The 19,557-nt window shown below is 57.7% G+C and overlaps 4 protein-coding genes across 5 annotated transcripts in view; all 4 read left to right on the top strand.

Annotated features, from left to right (window-relative positions):
- LOC127568664 (uncharacterized) overlaps window positions 1-19,557 on the top strand; it is a 235,837-nt gene that overhangs the window by 193,488 nt on the left and 22,792 nt on the right. The window lies entirely within an intron of this gene.
- Window positions 11,565-12,053, top strand: LOC127568039 (acidic proline-rich protein PRP25-like). The gene has a single exon (XM_052011290.1). The coding sequence runs from the start codon at window positions 11,565-11,567 to the stop codon at window positions 12,051-12,053; it is 489 nt and encodes a 162-aa protein (XP_051867250.1).
- LOC127568038 (uncharacterized) lies at window positions 12,060-12,737 on the top strand. Its single transcript, XM_052011287.1, has one exon. It carries the CDS (start codon window positions 12,060-12,062, stop codon window positions 12,735-12,737), a length of 678 nt encoding a protein of 225 aa, XP_051867247.1.
- On the top strand, window positions 12,892-18,527 carry LOC127568693 (myosin-10-like). The gene is made up of 3 exons (XM_052012734.1): window positions 12,892-13,142; window positions 14,883-15,362; window positions 17,937-18,527. The coding sequence occupies exons 2-3, from the start codon at window positions 14,888-14,890 to the stop codon at window positions 18,440-18,442; spliced, it is 981 nt and encodes a 326-aa protein (XP_051868694.1). The 5' UTR covers window positions 12,892-13,142; window positions 14,883-14,887; the 3' UTR covers window positions 18,443-18,527.

Genomic DNA, 19,557 nt, shown 5'->3' with positions numbered 1-19,557 from the left:
TGTGGTGGCCAGAACTGTACACAACGTTCCAGCTGTGACCTAACCAGTGTTGCATAAAGGTGCACCATAACCTCCCCGCTCTTGTATTCTGTGCTGTTAGACCACAAGACCGTACGACATAGGAGCAGAATCAGGCCATTCAGCCCATTGAGTCTGCTCCGCCATTCGATCATGGCTGATTTATTTTTCCCTCTCAACCCCATTCTCCTGCCTTCTCCCCGTAACCTTTGACACCCTTACTAATCAAGAACCTATCAACCTCCGCTTTAAATATACCCAATGACTTGGCCTCCACAGCCGTCTGTGGCAATGATTCACCACCCACTGGCTAAAGAAATTCCTTCTCATCTCAGTTCTAAAGGGACGTCCTTCTATGCTGAGGATGTGTCCTCTGGTTCTAGACTCTCCCACTGATGGAAACATCCTCTCCACGTCCACTATCCAGGCCTGTCAATGTTCCGGAGGTTTCAATGAGATCCTTCCAGTGAGTCCCAGCCCAGAGCCATACACTGCCCAGTGCCCTGCCCTGTGAAGGTGAGTATCCTATACACCACCTTCACCAACCTACCTACCTGCGCAGCCACCTTCCGAGAACCGTGGACCTACCCCAATGTTCCCCTTTGTTCCCAATGCTCCCCAGGGCCTGACCACTCATGGTGTCTCCCTTACCCTGGTCTGACCTCCTGACCTGCATCACCTTACATTGACCAAGATGAATTTTATCTGCGATTGGCCTGACCAAGTTACTAGCTGATTATGTCACATACCACTTCCCTCGACACCGTCAACACCACCACCGACCCTCACGTCATCTGCAGACTTACTCACCAAAGCACACTAGTGTAGCGGTTAGCTTCACAGCGCCAGCGACCCGGGTTCAATTCCGGCTGCTGTCTGTAAGGAGTTTGTACGTTCTCCCCATGTTGTGTGGGTTTCCTCCGGGTGCTCCGGTTTCCTCCCACATTCCAGAGACGTACAGGTTAGGAAGTTGTGGGCACACTATGTTGGGGCCGGAAGCGTGGCGACACTTGCAGGCTGCCACCAGAACACTACGCTAAAGATGCATTTCACTGTGTGTTTCAATGTACACGTGAGTAATAAAGATACCCGATCTGATCTGATTTCTCCTTCCTACATTCACATCCAGATTATAACTGTCTGAACAAACAGTGAGGGTCCCAGCACTGATCCCTGTGGTACACCACTAGTAATTGGTGAATTGGTTTATTATTGCCACACATACTGAGGTCCAGTGAAAAACTTTGCTTTGCATGCCGTCTGTACAGATCATGTCATCACATCAGTGCATCGAGGGAGTACAAGGGAAAACAGTAACAGGAAGCAGAATGAAGTGTTCCAGTCTTCTGATTGGGCTTCCTGGTCACCTGAACCACCCTCAGTCTCCTATCACCAAGCTCAGTTCAGATTTAGTTCACCAACTTGCCGTGGATCCCCTGGGCCTAACCTTCTGCACCAGTTCCCCCGTGTGGGACCTTGTTGAATGCTTTACTGAAGTCCATGTGAACCACATCTACTGCACTGCTGTTGTCAATACACCTTGTTACCTCTTTGAAAAGTTCTATCAAATTAGACAGGATCTCCCCCCAGTAAATCCATGCTATCTTTGATCAATCCCTGACTCTCCATGTGTAGATTAATCCTGTCCGTCAGAACTTTTTCCAATGACTGCCCTATGTTGAAGTAACTGGCCTATAATTACCAGTTTACCCCAGCTGCCCTTCCTGAATAAAGGAACCACTGATCCCCAGACATCTGGACAAGTTCTCCATGGCTAGAGAATTGTTGAAGATCAGTCAGGGCCACAGTGTTCTGCTCCCTTGTGTCCCACAGCAGCCTGGGTACATCTCACCAGGCCCTGGGGATCATCCACCACTAACCCTGCCGACACCTCCAAAACTTTCCTTTTCATGACATGTTCTGGAACTTCACCACTCCTCTCTGAATTTGCCAGCTGCAGGGCCCTTCTCCAGTGAATATGGATGAGAAGTATTTGAGACCTCACCCACATGCTCTGGCCCGGCACATAGATTGTCCCCCTGGTCCCTGATGGGACCTACTCCTGGTACAGCATAGGAGCAGACCCTTCAGCCCACCATATCTGCACTGACCATGAAATAGATCCCATCTGCCTGCACGTGGTCCACATCCCTCCACTCCCTGCCTGTTCCTGTGTCTGTCTAAATGCCTCTTAAACACCTCTATCATATCTGCCTCCACCCCCACCCCTGGCAGCCCGTTCCAGGCACCCACCACTCTCTCTGTAAAGAACCTACCCCACACATCTCCTTCGAATATACCCCCTCTCACCTTAAACCTCTGCCCTCTAGATTTGACATTTTCACCCTGGGAAAAAGACTCTTTAATTTTATGAGAGCAGGTCTCCCCTCAGCCTCTGATGCTCCGGAGAAGAATATCCAAATTTGTCCAACCTCTCCTTATGGCACATACCCTCTACCCTCTAATCCAGGCAGCATCCTGGTGAACCTCTTCTGCACCCTCTCCAGAGCCTCCACACCCTTCCTGTAATGTGGTGACCAGAACTGGACACAACACTCCAAATGTGGCCTGACCAAAGTTTTACACAGCTGCAACATGACTTCCCGACTTTCATACTCAACGCCCCGACCGATGAAGGCAAGCGTGCCGTACGCCTTCCTTACCACCCTGTCCACTCGTGCAGCCACCTTCAAAATCCCCGTGTACGTCAGTGCCCCAAGGGTCCTGCCATTTACTGTACACCTCCCTCTCACATTGGACCTCCCACAGTGCATCACTGAGCTGTACTCCAGGGTGAGAGGAGACTGACTGCTCTATCGAGACAGCATTTGACAGTGTGGCGTCAAGGGGCCCTGGTAAAGCTGGTCAGTGGGCCTCAAGGGGACACACCCCGGTGGCTGGAGTCAGACCTCACACAGAGGGAGGGGGGTGTGGGCGCTGGAGGTCGATCATCCCTGTCCCGGGACATCTCTGCAGGAGTCCTTCAGGGCAGTGTCCTGGGCCCAACCATCCTCAGCTGCTTCATCAGTGACCCTCCTTCCACCATGAGGTCAGACGTGGGGATGTTGACCGATGACTGCACGATGTTCAGTACCAGCCACACCTCCTGGGTCAGTGAAGCAGCCCCCGGTCTGCAGGGAGCGAGACCCGGACAATGTTCAGGCTATGCTGTCAGTAACACTCAGGCCGAAAATGTCCATCCCCAGCAGGCAAGGGTCTGATCACTGACCCCCATCACTGAGAGCCCTACACCAGGAGATAGGGAAGGGTAATAAGTAACTGCCCCTCACAGCCCGAAGGTGACACTGGTGCTTGGGGGTGTGACACTGACCCCTGGGCTGTGACACTGAGCTCGACCTGCCTGAGGGCCCTGCCCCTGTTAATCTGAGGATGCAGCTGGTGATGTCACTGGGTGACTCCTAACAACATGTTTATTGGGATCACTCACCCACTGTGTGTCCCACCGAAGCCACCTTGGACCAGTTCCAGCACAGGGAGCAGATTCTGGGAAACATCATAATATGGGCTCGGCTCGTAACAAACCACACAGCCCATAATATCCCACATACACAGTCTGTAATATCCCACACACAGCCTGTAATATCCCACACACAGCTCATAGTACGCACACACACAGCCTGTAATATGCACCCATAGCCCATAATACACACACAGACACACACACAGACACACACACACACACACACACACACACACACACACACACACACACACACACACACACACACACACACACACACACACACACACACACACACACACACACACACACACACAGATTAACACCCCACACAGCCCTTCAACCCAGTCATCCCCTCCAGCCAACCTCCATCACTTGTCACGGAGTCACACAGCACGGAAATAGATCCTTCGGACCAACTGGTCCATGCCGACCAAGATTCCCATCCAAGCTGGTCCCATTTGCCTGAGTTTGACCCATATCCCTCTAAACCTTTCCTATCCATGTACCTGTCCAAGTAACTCTTAAACGTTAATTCACCTGCCTCACCCACTTCCTCTGGCAGCTCGTTCTGTTTACTGACCACCCTCTAGGTGAAGAATTTGCCCCTCAGGTTCCTATTAAATCTCTCCCCTCTCACCCTAAACCTGTGGCCTCTGGTTCTTGATTCCCCAACCCTGGGAAACAGACTGAGTGCATTCACACTATCCATGCCCCTCATGGTTTTATACACCTCTATAAGACCACCCCTCATTCTCCTACATCCCAATGAGAACAGTCCCGACCTTCACAACCTCCCTCCATAACTCAGTCCCCCGAGTCCTGGCAACATCCTCGTAAATCTCCTCTGCACTCTTTCCAGCTTAATGGCATCTTTCCTATAGCAGGGCAACCAAAACTGAACATAATGTTCCAAATGTGGCCTCACCAATGTCTTGTACAACTGCAGTATAACATCCCAACTTCTATGCTCAGTGTCCTGATTGACTGATGAAGGCCAGCGTACCAAACGCCTTCTTCACCACCTGTCTAGCTGTGATGCAACTTTCAGGGAACCATGGACATACTGCTAAGTCCCTCTGTTCTACAACACTCCCCTAGGGCCTAACTGTTCACTGTGAAAGTCCTACCCTGGTTTGTCTTCCCAAGACAGGAGGATGATCAGAGTGAGGGTAGGACCGACCAGGGATAAAAGAGGAAAAATGTGCCTGGAGACGGATGAGGTAGGGGAGGTCCTTAATGAATACTTTGCTTCAGTATTCACCAGAGAGAGACAGTGACGTTTGTGAGGATGGTGTACACTGGGGCATGTCGACGTGAGGAAAGGGGATGTGCTGGAACTAGTGAAAAACATTAGAATAGATAAGTCACCGGGGCCGGATGGGATATATCCAAGGTTGTTACGGGAAGTGAGGGAAGAGATTGCTGCACCTTTGGCGATGATCTTTGCATCCTCACTGGCCACAGGAGCAGTGCCAGATGATTGGAGGGTGGCAAATGTTGTTCCTTTGTCTAAGAAAGGGAGTAGGGATAACCCTGGGGATTACAGGCCAGTGAGTCTTACTTCAGTGGTGGGCAAATTACTGGAAAAGATTCTTAGAGACAGGATTTATGGGCAATTAGAGAAGCATAGGCTGATTAGGGACAGTCAGCATGGCTTTGTGAGGGGCAGGTCATGCCTCATGAGCCTGACTGAATTCTTTGAGGATGTGACAAAGCACATTGATGAAGGTAGAGCAGTGGATGTGGTGTACATGGAGTTTAGTAAGGTGTTTAGTAAGGTTTTAGTAAGGTTCCTCATGGAAGGCTTATTCAGAACATCAGGAGGCATGGGATCCAGGGCAACTTGGCTGTGCGGATTCAGAATTGGCTTGCCTGTAGAAGACAGAGGGTGGTGGTAGATGGACCGTATTCTGCCTGGAGGTCGGTGACCAGTGGTGTTCCACAGGGATCTGTTCTGGGACCCCTGCTCTTTGTGATTTTATAAATGACTTGGATGAGGATGTGGAAGGGTGGATTAGTAAGTTTGCTGATGATACAAAGGTTGGTGGTGTTGTGGATAGTGTAGAAGGTTGCTGTAGGTTACAACAGGATATTGATAGGATGCAGAGCTGGGCTCAGAAGTGGCAGATGGAGTTCAACCTGGATAAATGTGAAGTGATACACTTCAGGAGATCGAACCAATATCAATACCAATTTGAAGGCAGAATACAAGGTTAATGGCAGGACTCCTAGCAGTGTGGAGGAACAGAGGGATCTTGGGCTCCATGTCCATAGATCACTCCAGGTTGCTGCACAGGTTGATAGGGTTCTTTCGAAGGCGTATGGAGTGTTGGCCTTCATTAGTCGGAGTATTGAGTTCAAGAGCCTTGAGGTAATGTTGCAGCTCTATAGAACTTTGGTTAGACCACACTTGGAGTATTGTGTTCAGTTCTGGTCGCCTCAGTATAGGAAGGATGTGGAAGCTTTCGGGAGGGTGCAGAGGAGATTTACCAGGATGCTGCCTGGATTGGAGAGCATGTCTTATGAGGAAAGGTTGAGCAAGCTAGGGCTTTTCTCTTTGGAGAGAAGGAGGATGAGAGGTGAGTTGATAGAGGTGTACAAGATGATAAGAGGCATAGATCGAGTGGACAGTCAGAGACTTTTTCCCAGGGTGACAATGGCTAACACGAGGGGACATAATTTTAAGGTGATTGGAGGAAGGTATAAGGGGGATGTCAGGGGTAAGTTTTTCCACAGAGAGTGGTGGGTGTGTGGAACGCACTGCCGGCAGAGGTTGTGGGGGCAGATACATTAGGGACACTTAAGAGACTCTTAGATAGACACATGAATGATAGAGAAATGGGGGGCTATGTGGGAGGGAAGGGTTAGATAGTTCTTAGAGCAGGATAAAATGTCGGCACAACATTGTGGGCTGAAGGGCCTGCACTGTGCTGTAATGTTTAATATTCTAAGTAAAATGCAACACCTCGCACTTATCTGAATTAAACTCCATTCGGGTGAGGGGTGGATGTGGGGAATGGGTGGGGTGAGGGGTGGGTGTGGGGAGCAGGTGGGGGTGGGGACAGTTGCAGAGGGTATCCCCACCCCTGGGACTGGAGTTCCTGGGCTGTTATTTCCTGGACACACAGTCAGCAGGTTCTGGAACTTGCAGCGACACAGAAGGTGTGGGTGGTGTCTGTGGGGGGTGTCCATGGGGGTGTCTGTGGGTGGTGTCCATGGAGGGTGTCTGTGGGGGGTGACTGGGGGGTGTCTGTGGGTGGCTGTTTTTTTGGTTTTTTGGGGGGTGTCCGTGGATGGTGTCAGTGGGTGGTGTCAGTGGGTGGTGTCCGTGGAAGGTGTCATTAGAGGGTGTTGGTGAGTGGGGGGTGTCCATGGGTGGTGACTGTAGGGAATGGGGCAGTCGGTGTTTCGGGTCGGGATCCTCCTGTGTGGACGAAGGGTCTGTCCCCCACAGATGCCGCCTGCCCGACACACCTGCTGTCACCGGCTGCACTCCTGCCTGCTGTTGTCACAGTGGGGAACGCCTCCCCGCACCCCCTACCCCATGCTCCACCTGCAACTGGTGGAAACAACTAAACATTTCCCCTGGGTGGAAACAACAGTGTCGGGAAGGTAAACAGCAGGGAATTGCTCGGAGGGAACCCTCTCTCCCAGGACACCCGCACGTTCCATTGCCTCACTGTCTCCGGTGGACGATCGCACTCCCGGAGAAAACCCCCATCACTGAGCTCCTCTCTCCCCTCACCCCCACCCTCCCAACCACCGCTCACCCCCACCCTCCCAACCACCCCTCACCCCCACCCTCCCAACCACCCCTCAACCCCACCCTCCCAACCACCGCTCACCCCCACCCTCCCAACCACCCCTCACCCCCACCCTCCCAACCACCCCTCAACCCCACCCTCCCAACCACCGCTCACCCCCACCCTCCCAACCACCCCTCAACCCCACCCTCCCAACCACCCCTCCCTCCCAACCACCCCTCACCACCACCCTCCCAACCACCGCTCACCCCCACCCTCCCAACCACCCCTCCCTCCCCACCCTCCCAACCACCCCTAACCCCCACCCTCCCAACCACCCCTCACCCCCACTCTCCCAACCACCCCTCACCCCCACCCTCCCAACCACCGCTCCCTCCCCACCCTCCCAACCACCCCTCACCCCCACCCTCCCAACCACTGCTCACCCCCACCCTCCCAACCACCCCTCCCTCCCCACCCTCCCAACCAACCCTCACCCCCACCCTCCCAACCACTGCTCACCCCCACCCTCCCAACCACCCCTCCCTCCCCACCCTCCCAACCAACCCTCCCTCCCCACCCTCCCAACCAACCCTCACCCCCACCCTCCCAACCACCCCTCCCTCCCCACCCTCCCAACCAACCCTCACCCCCACCCTCCCAACCACTGCTCACCCCCACCCTCCCAACCACCCCTCCCTCCCCACCCTCCCAACCACCCCTCACCCCCACCCTCCCAACCACCGCTCCCTCCCCACCCTCCCAACCACCCCTCACCCCCACCCTCCCAACCACCGCTCACCCCCACCCTCCCAACCACCCCTCCCTCCCCACCCTCCCAACCAACCCTCCCTCCCCACCCTCCCAACCAACCCTCACCCCCACCCTCCCAACCACCCCTCCCTCCCCACCCTCCCAACCAACCCTCACCCCCACCCTCCCAACCACTGCTCACCCCCACCCTCCCAACCAACCCTCACCCCCACCCTCCCAACCACTGCTCACCCCCACCCTCCCAACCACCGCTCACCCCCACCCTCCCAACCACCCCTCCCTCCCCACCCTCCCAACCACCGCTCCCTCCCCACCCTCCCAACCACCGCTCACCCCCACCCTCCCAACCACCCCTCCCTCCCCACCCTCCCAACCACCCCTCCCTCTGAAAGACACGCCCAGCAACAGCTGGATCTGTGGCTGAGAGCCAAGTGGTTGATGACTGAGGGAGACTGAGAGAGCATCAGATACTGACACAGTCACAGGCACACACACACACACACACACACACACACACAGAGTCACAGGTGCACACACACACACTGACACACACACTGACACACAAATATGGGATCCAGAGGGAGATAGCAGACTGGATTCACAACTGGCTCAGTGGCAGGAAGCAGAGGGTGCTGGTCGAGGGTTGTTTCTCAGACTGGAGGCCTGTGTCTAGTGGTGTGCCACAGGACTCGGTGCTGGGACCTTTGTTCTTTGTAATTTATATAAAGGACTTGGATGTGAATGTACAAGGCACGGTTAGTAAGTTTGTGGATGATACTGAAATAGGTGGTGTGGATAGTGTAGAAGGTTATGAAAAATTACAGGGGGATCTTGATCAGCTGGGTATGTGGGCTGAGGATTGGCAAAAGGATTTCAATCCAGATAAATGTAAGGTATTAGATTTTGGGAGATCAAACCAGGGTAGGATTTACACAGTGAATGGTAGGGCCCTGGGGAGTGTTATGGATCAGTGTGACCTCGGAGTGCAAGTGCATAGTTTGCTGAAAGTGACATTACAGGTAGATAGGGTGGTGAAGAAGGCGTTTGGCACGCTGGCCTTCATCAGTCAGGGCACTGAGAAATGGAGTTGGGAAGTTATGTTGCCTAAAACAAGAGGGCATAGGTTTAAGATCAGAGGCGAGAGATTTAAAAGGGACATCAGGGGCAGTTTCTTCACACAAAGGGTGGTGCGTATTTGGAATGAGCTGCCAGAAATAGTAGTTGAGGCAGGTACATCAGCAACGTTTAAAAGCCATCTGGATAAGTGCGTGGATAGGAGAGGTTAGAGGGCTATGGCCAAACGCAGGCAGACGGGACTGGCTCACTGGGCAACACAGTCGGCATGGACAAGTTGGGCCGAAGAGCCTGTCTCCGTGCTGCGTGACTCTAGGACTCTACATTGACGCAGATGGAGCAGAGGTAAGGAAGAGCAGCTGTGTGTTTGTGGGTGGGGAGGGGGGAGTGGGTGGGAAGGGGAGTGGGAATGCTGGAATGGAGAGTGGACAGGGGAGAGGAGCCCTGGATCCCAGTGAACAGGAGCTGCTAATCAGGCAGTGCTGACATTCAGATTCAGGCAGCAGTCGTGTAGGTGGAGGCAGAGAGGTCCTGCTGACCACCGCTGATGGCTGCTGACCACTGCTGACTGCTACTGACCACCACTGACCACTACTGACCGCTGCTGACTGCTACTGACCGCTGCTGACCACCACTGACCGCTGCTGACCAATACCCAAGGAAGTGGTGTGAGTGGGTGTCACTGCGAGCGCCTCCCTCACTCCCTCCTCCCTCACTCCCCCTTCTCCCTCACCCCCCCACTCCCCCCTCCCTCACTACCCCTTCTCCCTCACTCCGCCCTCTCTCCCTCACTCCCCCCTCCTTCACTACCCCCCTCCTTCACTACCCCCCTCCCTCACTCCCCCCTCCCTCACTCCCCCTCTCCCTCACTACCCCCTTTCCCTCACTCCGCCCTCTCTCCCTCACTCCCCCCTCCTTCACTACCCCCCTCCTTCACTAACCCCCTCCCTCACTCCCCCCTCCCTCACTCCCCTCTCCCTCACTCCGCCCCCTCTCCCTCACTACCCCTCCCCCACTCCGCCCCCTCTCCCTCACTCCGCCCCCTCTCCCTCACTCCGCTCCCGCCGTATCCTGTATCCCCCTTTGCTGACAGATCAGCTGAGATGAACAGCCCCCCACTCGGCAGCTCTTGCCCACTGCTGTCGTGTGGTCTCTCGCTCCCCTCCCTGTCACAGACACCCCCTGCTCCCCGCCCTTGACCTCCCCACGGGGGTGAAGGGTCATCAGCTGCTCCCCTCTCCACCCAAGCCGAATCGTTCAGCATCTTCTGGGCTTGTTTCAGAGAACCAGGGCTGTGCTGGGGGTGCTGGGGACGTGAGTAACGGACAAGGGGGAGGCAGTGGACGCAGTGTACTGTGTGTCCCACACAGGAGGTTGGTCAGTGGTCAGTGAGGCCAGAACACAGGGGCTGGGTGGGAATAAACAGACCATCCCAGGGTGTCAGGCTGTGATTGATGGGCACCACAGGGATCGGGGTCCGGGCCCCAGCTGTTCACATCTGTATCAGTGATCAGCTGAGGGAGCCCAATGTCACATTCCCAAGTTGGCGGACCATACTAAACTGGGCGGGGCTGTGGTTAGAGGGGAGGATGTAGAGAGGCTTCAGGGGGATGTGGACAAGCGGAGTGAGTGGGTCAGGACGTGGCAGGTGGAATATAATGTGGGGAATGTGGGGACACCCACTCTGGTGCAGGGAGGATCAGCAGAGTGTGTGCTAACTGGTGGGAGACTGGGCAGTGTCGATGTTACAGGGACCTGGGTGTGTGTACACACGTCACTGAGGGCCCAGGCAGGCGCAGTGGTGACTGGAGGGGGGAGACACGTCGGCCCTCACTGAAAGGTAATTTGAGCAGATGAGCAGAGATGGTCCATGCAGTTCTACAGGCCTTGGTGAGACTGCACTGGGAGTGTTGTGCACAGTTCCGGTCTCCGTACCCAGGGAAGGATGAACTTGCCACAAGGGGAATGCGGTGAAGATTCTGGGGATGGGGGGTTTGCCACACAAGGACGGATTGAGCTGACTGGGACCCTGTTTTCCGGGGTTGAGAAGAATGAGAGGAGATTCTCACAGGCTGGGATCAGGGGGACGTTCCCTCTGGGTCAGGGGTCTGGGACCGGAGGGGGGTGGTCACAGGTGAAGGGCAATGGGTGGGCTGTGTAGGACTGAGATACGGGAACGGTCTTCACCCAGGGTGGGGAACTGGGGACTGTCTCCCTGAGGCTGAGGGCTCAGTCACTGAGCTCGCTCAAAGCATCAAGGTCAATAGGTTAGTGGAGAGTGTTGAGGGAGGTGGGGAGGGAGGAGGGGAGGGAGCGGAGGGGAAGATAATGTGGGTCAGGGGGAGAGTGTGTGGGTCCGGGGGGGGGGGGGTTGAGACTGCCCGGGTTTCCGGACATAAGACTGGGAGCTGGAGTTGGCCATTCTGCCCCTTGAGCCTGTTCTAGAATCACTGAGGTGGCTGCGGGTCCGGATGTCCCAGGATTCCGAAATCTCCCATCCTGGGACCCCCAGTGTCGGGAACCCTGAGTTTCAGGACCCCCAGTGTCAAGGATCCTCAGTGTTGGGAACACCCAGTGTCGGGAACCCTGAGTTTCAGGACCCCCAGTGTCAGGGATCCTCAGTGTTGGGAACACCCAGTGTCGGGGACCCTCAGAACCCCCAGTGTCAGGACCCCCACTGTCAGGAACCCCCAGTGTCAGGGAGACTCAGAACCCCGAGTGTTGGGACCCTCAATGTCGGGACCCCCAGTGTCAGGGACCATCGGGACCCCCAGTGTCAGGGACCATCAGAACCCCCAGTGTCAGAACCCCAGTGTCGGGACCCCCAGTGTCAGGGACACTCAGAGCCCCCAGTGTCGGGACCCTCAATGTCGGGGCCCCTAGTGTCGGCCCATCAGAACCCCCAGTGTCAGGACCCGCAGTGTCAGGAACCCCAGTGTCAGGACCCCCAATTTCAATGACCCTCAATGTTGGGAGCCCCCAGTGTCCGGGACCCTCAGTGTCGGGACCCCCAGTGTCAGGGACCCTCAGTCGGGAACACGCAGCGTTGGGGACCCTCAGAACCCCCAGTGTCGGGACCCCCAGTTTCAAGGACCCCCAGTGTCGGGACCCTCAGTGTCGGGAATCCCAGTGTCGAGACCCCCAGTGTCATGGACCTGCAGTGTCCGGGACCCTCAGTGTCGGGACCTCCAGTGTCGGGAAACCCCACTTTCGGGAACCCCACTGTCAGGGACTCTCAGTGTTGGGATCCCCAGCATCGGGACACCAGAGTCAGGGACCCTCAGTTGGGAACACCCAGCGTTGGGAACCCATCAGAACCCCCAGTGCCGGGACCCCCAGCTTCAGGAACCCCAGTGTCCGCGACTCTCATTGTCGGGACCCCCAGTGTCGGGAACCCCAGTGTCGGGACCCCCAGTGTCGGGAACCCCAGTGTCCGGGACCCTCAGTGTCGGGAACCCCAGTGTTCGGGACCCTCAATGTCGGGACCCCCAGTGTTCGGGACCCTCAGTGTCGGGAACCCCCAGTGTCGGGACCCCCAGTGTTCGGGACCCCCAGTGTTCGGGAACAAGTGTCGGGAACCCCCAGTGTCGGGAACCCCCAGTGTCGGGAACCTCCAGTGTCGGGACCCCCCGGAGTCGCTGTAGATCTGAGTCCGGATTAAGCGCCCGTGTCTCACCTTCTGCACCTCCTTCCTCCCCAGCGCTCCCTCCCTCCTCCCCAGCGCTCCCTCCCTCCCTCCCTCCACCCCAGCGCTCCCTCCCTTCTCCCCAGCGCTCCCTCCCTCCCTCCCTCCACCCCAGCACTACCTCTCCCGCCTCTCTCGCTCCCTCCATCCTTTCTCCCCTCCACCTCCTTCCTCTCCCTCCCTACCTCTTCCTCCTCCCGGGCTCTCCCTCCCTCCTTCCCCGGCGCTCCCTCCCTCCATCCTCCAACCCTCCTCCCTTCCTCCCTCCCTCCCCAGTGCGCAGTTCCGTCTGTCACCTGCCGGGACGCGGCTCAGAGGTTCGGGCGGAGGGACAGGTGTCTGCGGCGGGACGGCGGCCGGGGAGGTAATTGGGGCGGAGGGTGGTGGGGGGGGGGGGGGGTGGGTGAGGGTGGGGGGGGTGAGGGTGATGGGGGGGGTGAGGGTGAGGTGGGTGGGGAGGGAGGGAGGGAGATGGGGAGAGGAGGGGAGGGGGGCGACGGACCTCGGTGATGGAACCTCTCCGACCTTCCCTTCGCTGCCTTAACGCTTCGTCCCCCGGGGCACCGGAGCGTCCGGACGCCCCCCCGACAGCCCCAGACACCCCCGGCAGCTCCCTACACCCTCCGGCACCCCCCGGCAGCCTCCTCCCCGGCTCTCCCCTCTTCTCCACAGTCTCCCACCCACCATTGTCTCCATACTCTCCCTCTCCCCGTTCTCTCTCCCCCTCTCCCCCTCCCCATTCCCCCCTCCACCCCTCCCCCATTCCCCCCTCTCCCCCATTCCCCCCTCTCCCCCTCCCCCATTCCCCCCTCCACCATCCTCTCCCCCTCCCCGTTCTCTCTCCTCCCTCGCATTTCTCTTCCTCCCTCACAATTTTCTCTATCACCTTCTCCAATCTCTCTTCAGCCATTTTCTCTCCCTCTCCTCACACGTTCACCCAGACCACCTCTTTCACAATTAGGTCTCCCCATTCCCCCTCCCCATCCCCCCCTCTCCCCATTCCCCCTCTCCTCCCCATTCCCCCCTCACACAGCTGAACGACCTTCCTTTCACAATTAGGTCTCCATACCCTTTCCTCTGCCTCTCCCTCCCCCAGTTCCTCAGCCTGCTGCTAGGGAAGGTGAGATCCTGCAGGATCCAGTTGGACACAAAACTGACGGTGGGAGGAGGCAGAGGGTGGTGGAGGGGTGTTCGGACCGGGGGCCTGTGACCAGGGTGTGCCGCAGGGATGGGCTGGATTCCCTGGTGTTTGTCATCAATGGCTGAGGGTGCAGGTGGGGCAGGCAGTCAGTCTGCAGACAGCACCAGGTTACTGCAGGATTGACTGGGGAAGGGGGCCAGGGATTGTCCGGTGGGATTTCACTCAGACAAGTGCAAAGTGATGCATTTTCGGAAGTTAAACCAGGGCAGGACTTGCCCAGTGAACGGCAGGGCCCCGGGGAGGGTGTAGAACAGGGGACCCAGGGGTACAGGTACACGGTTCCCTGAGAGTGCAGACACAGGTGGAGGGTGTATGGGTGTTGTGTTTTGGGGAGAGGGCTGTGTTGGGGTGGGGTTCTGTTTTGGGGTGGAGGTGTTTTGTAGGTCAGGGATTGGGCTGTGTATTGGGGCTACATTTTGGGGCTGTGTTTAGCGGCTGTTTTTCGGGGCTGGTGTTTCGGAGCTGTATTTCAGGGCAGGCTGTGTTTCAGGCTGATGCTTCAGGGCTGTGTTTTGAAGCTGTGTTTCTGGGCTGGGCATCAAGGCGGTTCTTCCGGAGGGCTGTGTTTCGGGGCTGGTGTTTTGGGGCGGGCTGTGTTTTGGAGCTGGTGTTTTGCAGTAGGCTGTGTTTTGTGATAGTGTTTTGGGCTGGTGGTTTGGGGCTGTGTTTCGGGGCGGGCTCTGTTTCGGGGCCAGTGTTTCAGGCTGTGTTTTGCGCTCCGTTTTGGGGCCAGTGTTTCAGGCTGTGTTTCGGGGCCGGTGTTTCAGGCTGTGTTTCAGGGCCGGTGTTTCAGGCTGTGTTTTGGGCTCCATTTCGGGGCCGGTGTTTCAGGCTGTGTTTCGGGGCGGGGTGACCCCAGACCTACCCGCTCGGACCCTGACTGCATTGATCCTGTGTCTGCAGTGTCCATGGAGGAGGAAGCAGACCGCATGTTTGAGGAGCGTGCGCTGCCCCACCTGGTGCAGAGCCTGGGCGCGCTGCAGTGCATTGTGCAGGCCGCACTGAGCGGCGGGCGGAGCATCGAGGAGCTGGATGTGGCCAGAGTGCAGCAGCAGGTGGAGGTGGCCAGCAAGGAGGTGGAGCTGTCGGTGGGTCAGGCACAGGAGGTGTGCGAGCAGCTGGACGCGGCGTGTGAGAAGGCCACCGCGCAGCACGGGCAGCTGAGCCAACAGTGCAGGGAGCAGGCTGCAGCGCTGCAGGACCTGCAGACCAAGGTGCAGCAGCTGGAGAGCGAGAGGGAGGCGGCTAACAACCGGCTGCAGGTGGCTACCGTCTCTTTCCGACAGGCCGAGGACACACTGCGGTCTGCACGGGCCAAGGTCGGTGAGAAGCAGACGGGCCGAGATGTCGGGATCGGCCTCAGTTTCCTGCTGCCCTGTGTGGGTGAGTCTGGGGGCACTGGTCAGTGGTGGTCAACACTGGGGGGCACTGGTCAGTGGTGGTCAACACTGGGAGGGTCAATAGTGGTCAATGCTGGGGGGGCACTGGTCGACAGTGGTCAACACTGGGGGGCACTGGTCAGTGGTGGTCAACACTGGGGGGCACTGGTCAGTGGTGGTCAACACTGGGGGGGGTCACTGGTCAATGGTAGTCAACATTGGGGGCCACTGGGGGGCACTGATCAATGGTGGTCAACACTGGTCAGCACTGGGGGTCACTGGTCAATGGTGGTCAACACTGGTCAGCACTGGGGGCACTGTTCAATGGTGGTCAACACTGGTCAGCACTGGGGGGCAGTGGGATGTCACTGGTCAATGGTGGTCAACACTGGGGCATCACTGGTCAATGATGGTCAACACTAGACAGCAGTGGGGTCACAGGTCAACACTGGTCAGTATTAGACATCACTGGTTAACACTGGTCAACACTGGTCAGTAGTAGGTGTCATTGATTAACATTGGTCAGCACTAGGGCGTCACTGGTCAATGGTGCCCAACATTGGTCAATGGTGCTCAACAGTGGTCCACAGTGGTCAGAACTGGGGTGTTACTAGTCAACAGTGGTCAACACTGGACATCACTGAAGGTCACTGGTCAATGGTGGCCAATACCGGTAACCACCAGGGGGTCATTGGTCAATGGTGGTCAACACCAGTCAGCACTGGGATCACTGGTTAACACTGGACAGCACTGGGGGGGGGGGAACTGGTCGACAGTGGTTAATGGTTAGCACTGGGGTTCACTGGTCAAATGTGGCTAACACCGTTTGCACTGGGGGATCACTAGTCAACATTTGTCAGCACTGGGGCTTCACTGGTCAATGGTGGTCAACACTGGATAACACTGGGGTCATTGGTCAATGGTGGTCAACACCAGTCAGCACTGGGGGGTCACTGGTCAACAGTGGTCAACACTGGTCAGCACCAGGGGCTCATTGGTCAGTGGTAGTTAACACTGACAACATTAGGGGATCATTGGTCTATGGTGTTCAACACTGGTCAGCACTGGGGGGTCACTAGTGGTCGATTGTGGTCAACACTAAGGGGACACTGGTCAATATTCGTCAACACTGGAGAGCACTATAGGGGTCACTGGTCAATGGTGGTCAACAGTGGTCCACAGTGGTCAGCGCTGGGAATCACTGGTCAACGATGGTCAACAGTGGTCACACGAGTCAACACTGGCTGTCACTGGTCAACAGTGGTTAACACTTGTCAGCACTGGGAATCACTGGTCAACACTGGTCAAAGGTGGTTAACACTGGTTTGCACTGGGGGTCACTGGTTAACATTGGTCAACACCAGTCAGCACTGGGGGACTGATCAATGCTGGTCAACACTGGACTGGACAAGACTACACTGGGGCGAGGGTCACGGGGGACATTGGTCAAGTGGTCATCACTGGTGGGTCACTAGTCAACATCAGACATCACTGGGTGAGGGCACTAGTCAACAGTGGTCATCACTGGTCAACACCAGTCAACAGCGGTCAACACCAAACATCACTGGTCAACACTGGTCAACAAGGGGCAACACTGGGGTCACTGGGCGGGGACACTGGTCAACAATGGTCAAGAGTGGTCAACACTGGTCAGAATTGGACATCACTGGTCAACACTGGTTATGTGTCGCTGGGTGGGGCATTGGTCACCAATGGTCAACACATCATCACTGGGTGGGGGATCTGGTCAACACTGAGGGAAACACTGGTCAACACTGGGCCAGACAACTCTGCACTGAACCAGACTACACTGGGGTTGTGGGTCACTAGTTAACAGTGGTAATCACTGGTTAACAGTGGTTAACACTGGTCATCATTGGTGGATCGCTGGTCAACAGCAGATATCACTGGTCAACAGTGGTCAACACTGGGGGGCACTGGTCATCACTGGTGGGTCACTGGTCAACACAGGTCAACATTGCAGGTCACTGGCCAACAATGGTCAACACTGGACATCACTGGTCAACACTGGTCTGGACAACACTGGAGGTGTGGGTCTCTGGGTGGGAGCAATGACCACCAACTACACTGGGTGGGGTACAGGTCAACAGTGATCAACACTGGACAACACCGGTCAACACCAGGTCAACAGTGGCTAACACCAGATATCACTGGTCAATAGTGGTCAACACTGGTCAAAACCAGACATCACTGGGTGGGGGCACGGGTCAACACTGGGCACCACTGGATGGGGGCACTGGTCAACACTGGACCAGAGTGGACTACACTGGGGGGTGGGTGCAAAGGTCAACACTGGACTGGACAATAGACTACCGCACTGGCACACTGGACGTGTCAACAGTGAGCAGGGGTTTCACTATGTAGGAGGAGGACTCTCCACCCCTTCCCATGTGGGTGTGGGACTGGGTGGTCCCGTTCCTGCCTCACCCGTCCCTCTCCCCCAGGGATACCCATGGCCATGGGTGTGGTCTGGGCTGGGAGGGGTGGACCGGGGTGGGGGCTGTGGGCAGGGTTGGGCGGTCCAGTCCCCGCTTCACTCTCCCCTCTCTCCCCCCAGGGATCCCCATGGCCGTGGCCTTCGAGAAGGAGCGGCAGCTCAGCAAGTGCCAGGAGGCGGTGGCATCAGACGACCGGTCCCAGCTGCGCGCTGACATCAGCAAGGAGGAGAAGCTACTGGCCCACGTCGGCGCCCAGCTCCCCGAGCTGCAGACCCAGGCCCGGGGGCTGGAGCAGCAGCTGCAGGACGGCCGGACTGCCGAGGAGCAGCTGCAAGGGCAGCGCAGGGAGCTGGCCCAGCGACAGGAGCGCCTCCGCACCTCCTGCCACGCCCTCACCTCCCTGCAGGGGAAGCTGGCCGCCCTGAAGGCCCAGAGCCGTCACCTCTACAGCATGGGCCCCCTGCTCCCCTTCCTGGAGGAGGCCATTCTCCAGAGCCTGCTGCTACCCCCGCAGCCCCCCTTCACTCAGCCGGGGGTGCAGCGGGTGCTGGGTGACCTGAAGGTGTTGCTGCCCAGGGTCAAGGAGCTGCACCTGTCCCAGGACACCTCCGACTACCTGAAGTAACCCATCCCCAGGCCGGTCAGCGGGGGCTCCCGGCTGCCAGCACCCGAGGACCCCCAGGGGTGGGGCAGCAGCCAAGGGTCTGGGACCCCACAGGGATCTGTGGGGGGGGGGTCTGTTGGGGGGGGGGTCTGTGGGGGGGGTCTGTGTGTGGGGGGTTCTGTGTGTTGGGGGGTAGGGTCTGTGTGGGGGGGGTCTGTGTGGGGGGGGGTTCTGTGGTTGGAGGTGTCTGTGGCAGGGGGTCTGTGGGGGGTGTCTGTTTGGGGGGGTCTGTAGAGGGGGTTTGTGGGGCAGTCTGTTGCGGGGGGTCTGTGGGGGGGGGTTCTGTGGCGGGAGGTGTCTGTGGCGGGGGGTCTGTAGGGGGTGGTCTGTGGGGGGGTCTGTAGAGGGGGTTTGTGGGGCTGTCTGTTGCTAGGGGTCTATATGGGGGGTTCTGTGGCGGGAGGGGTCTGTGGTGGGGGGTGTCTGTGGGGGGTGTCTGTGGTGGGGGGTCTGTAGGGGGTGGTCTGTAGAGGGGGTCTGTAGGGGGTGGTCTGTGGGGGTGGTCTGTAGGGGGGGTCTGTAGGGGGTGGTCTGTGGGGGGGGTCTGTAGGGGGTGGTCTGTGGGGGGGGGTCTGTAGGGGGGGTCTGTAGGGGGTGGTCTGTGGGGGGGGGGTCTGTAGGGGGTGGTCTGTGGGGGGGGTCTGTAGGGGGTGGTCTGTGGCGGGGGGGTCTGTGGTGGAAGGTGTCTGTGGCGGGGGGTCTGTAGGGGGTGGTCTGTGGGGGGGATTCTGTGGGGGGGGTCTGTAGAGGGGGTTTGTGGGGCTGTCTGTTGCTAGGGGTCTATATGGGGGGTTCTGTGGCGGGAGGGGTCTGTGGCGGGAGGGGTCTGTGGTGGGGGGTGTCTGTGGGGGGTGTCTGTGGCGGGGGGTCTGTAGGGGGTGGTCTGTGGGGGGGGTCTGTAGGGGGTGGTCTGTGGGGGGGGTCTGTAGGGGGTGGTCTGTGGGGGGGTCTGTAGGGGGTGGTCTGTGGCGGGGGGTCTGTAGGGGGGGGTCTGTAGGGGGTGGTCTGTGGGGGGGGTGGATCTCCATTGCTGCCGTTGTCTGTCCCAGCTCCTTCCCCTCACCCCTGACCCTTCC

Source organism: Pristis pectinata, chromosome 3 (genome assembly GCF_009764475.1).
Source record: "Pristis pectinata isolate sPriPec2 chromosome 3, sPriPec2.1.pri, whole genome shotgun sequence".
NCBI classification, from domain to species: domain Eukaryota; kingdom Metazoa; phylum Chordata; class Chondrichthyes; order Rhinopristiformes; family Pristidae; genus Pristis; species Pristis pectinata.
Note: the sequence above shows the minus strand (reverse complement) of the source record. Positions and strands in the feature narration are given on the sequence as shown.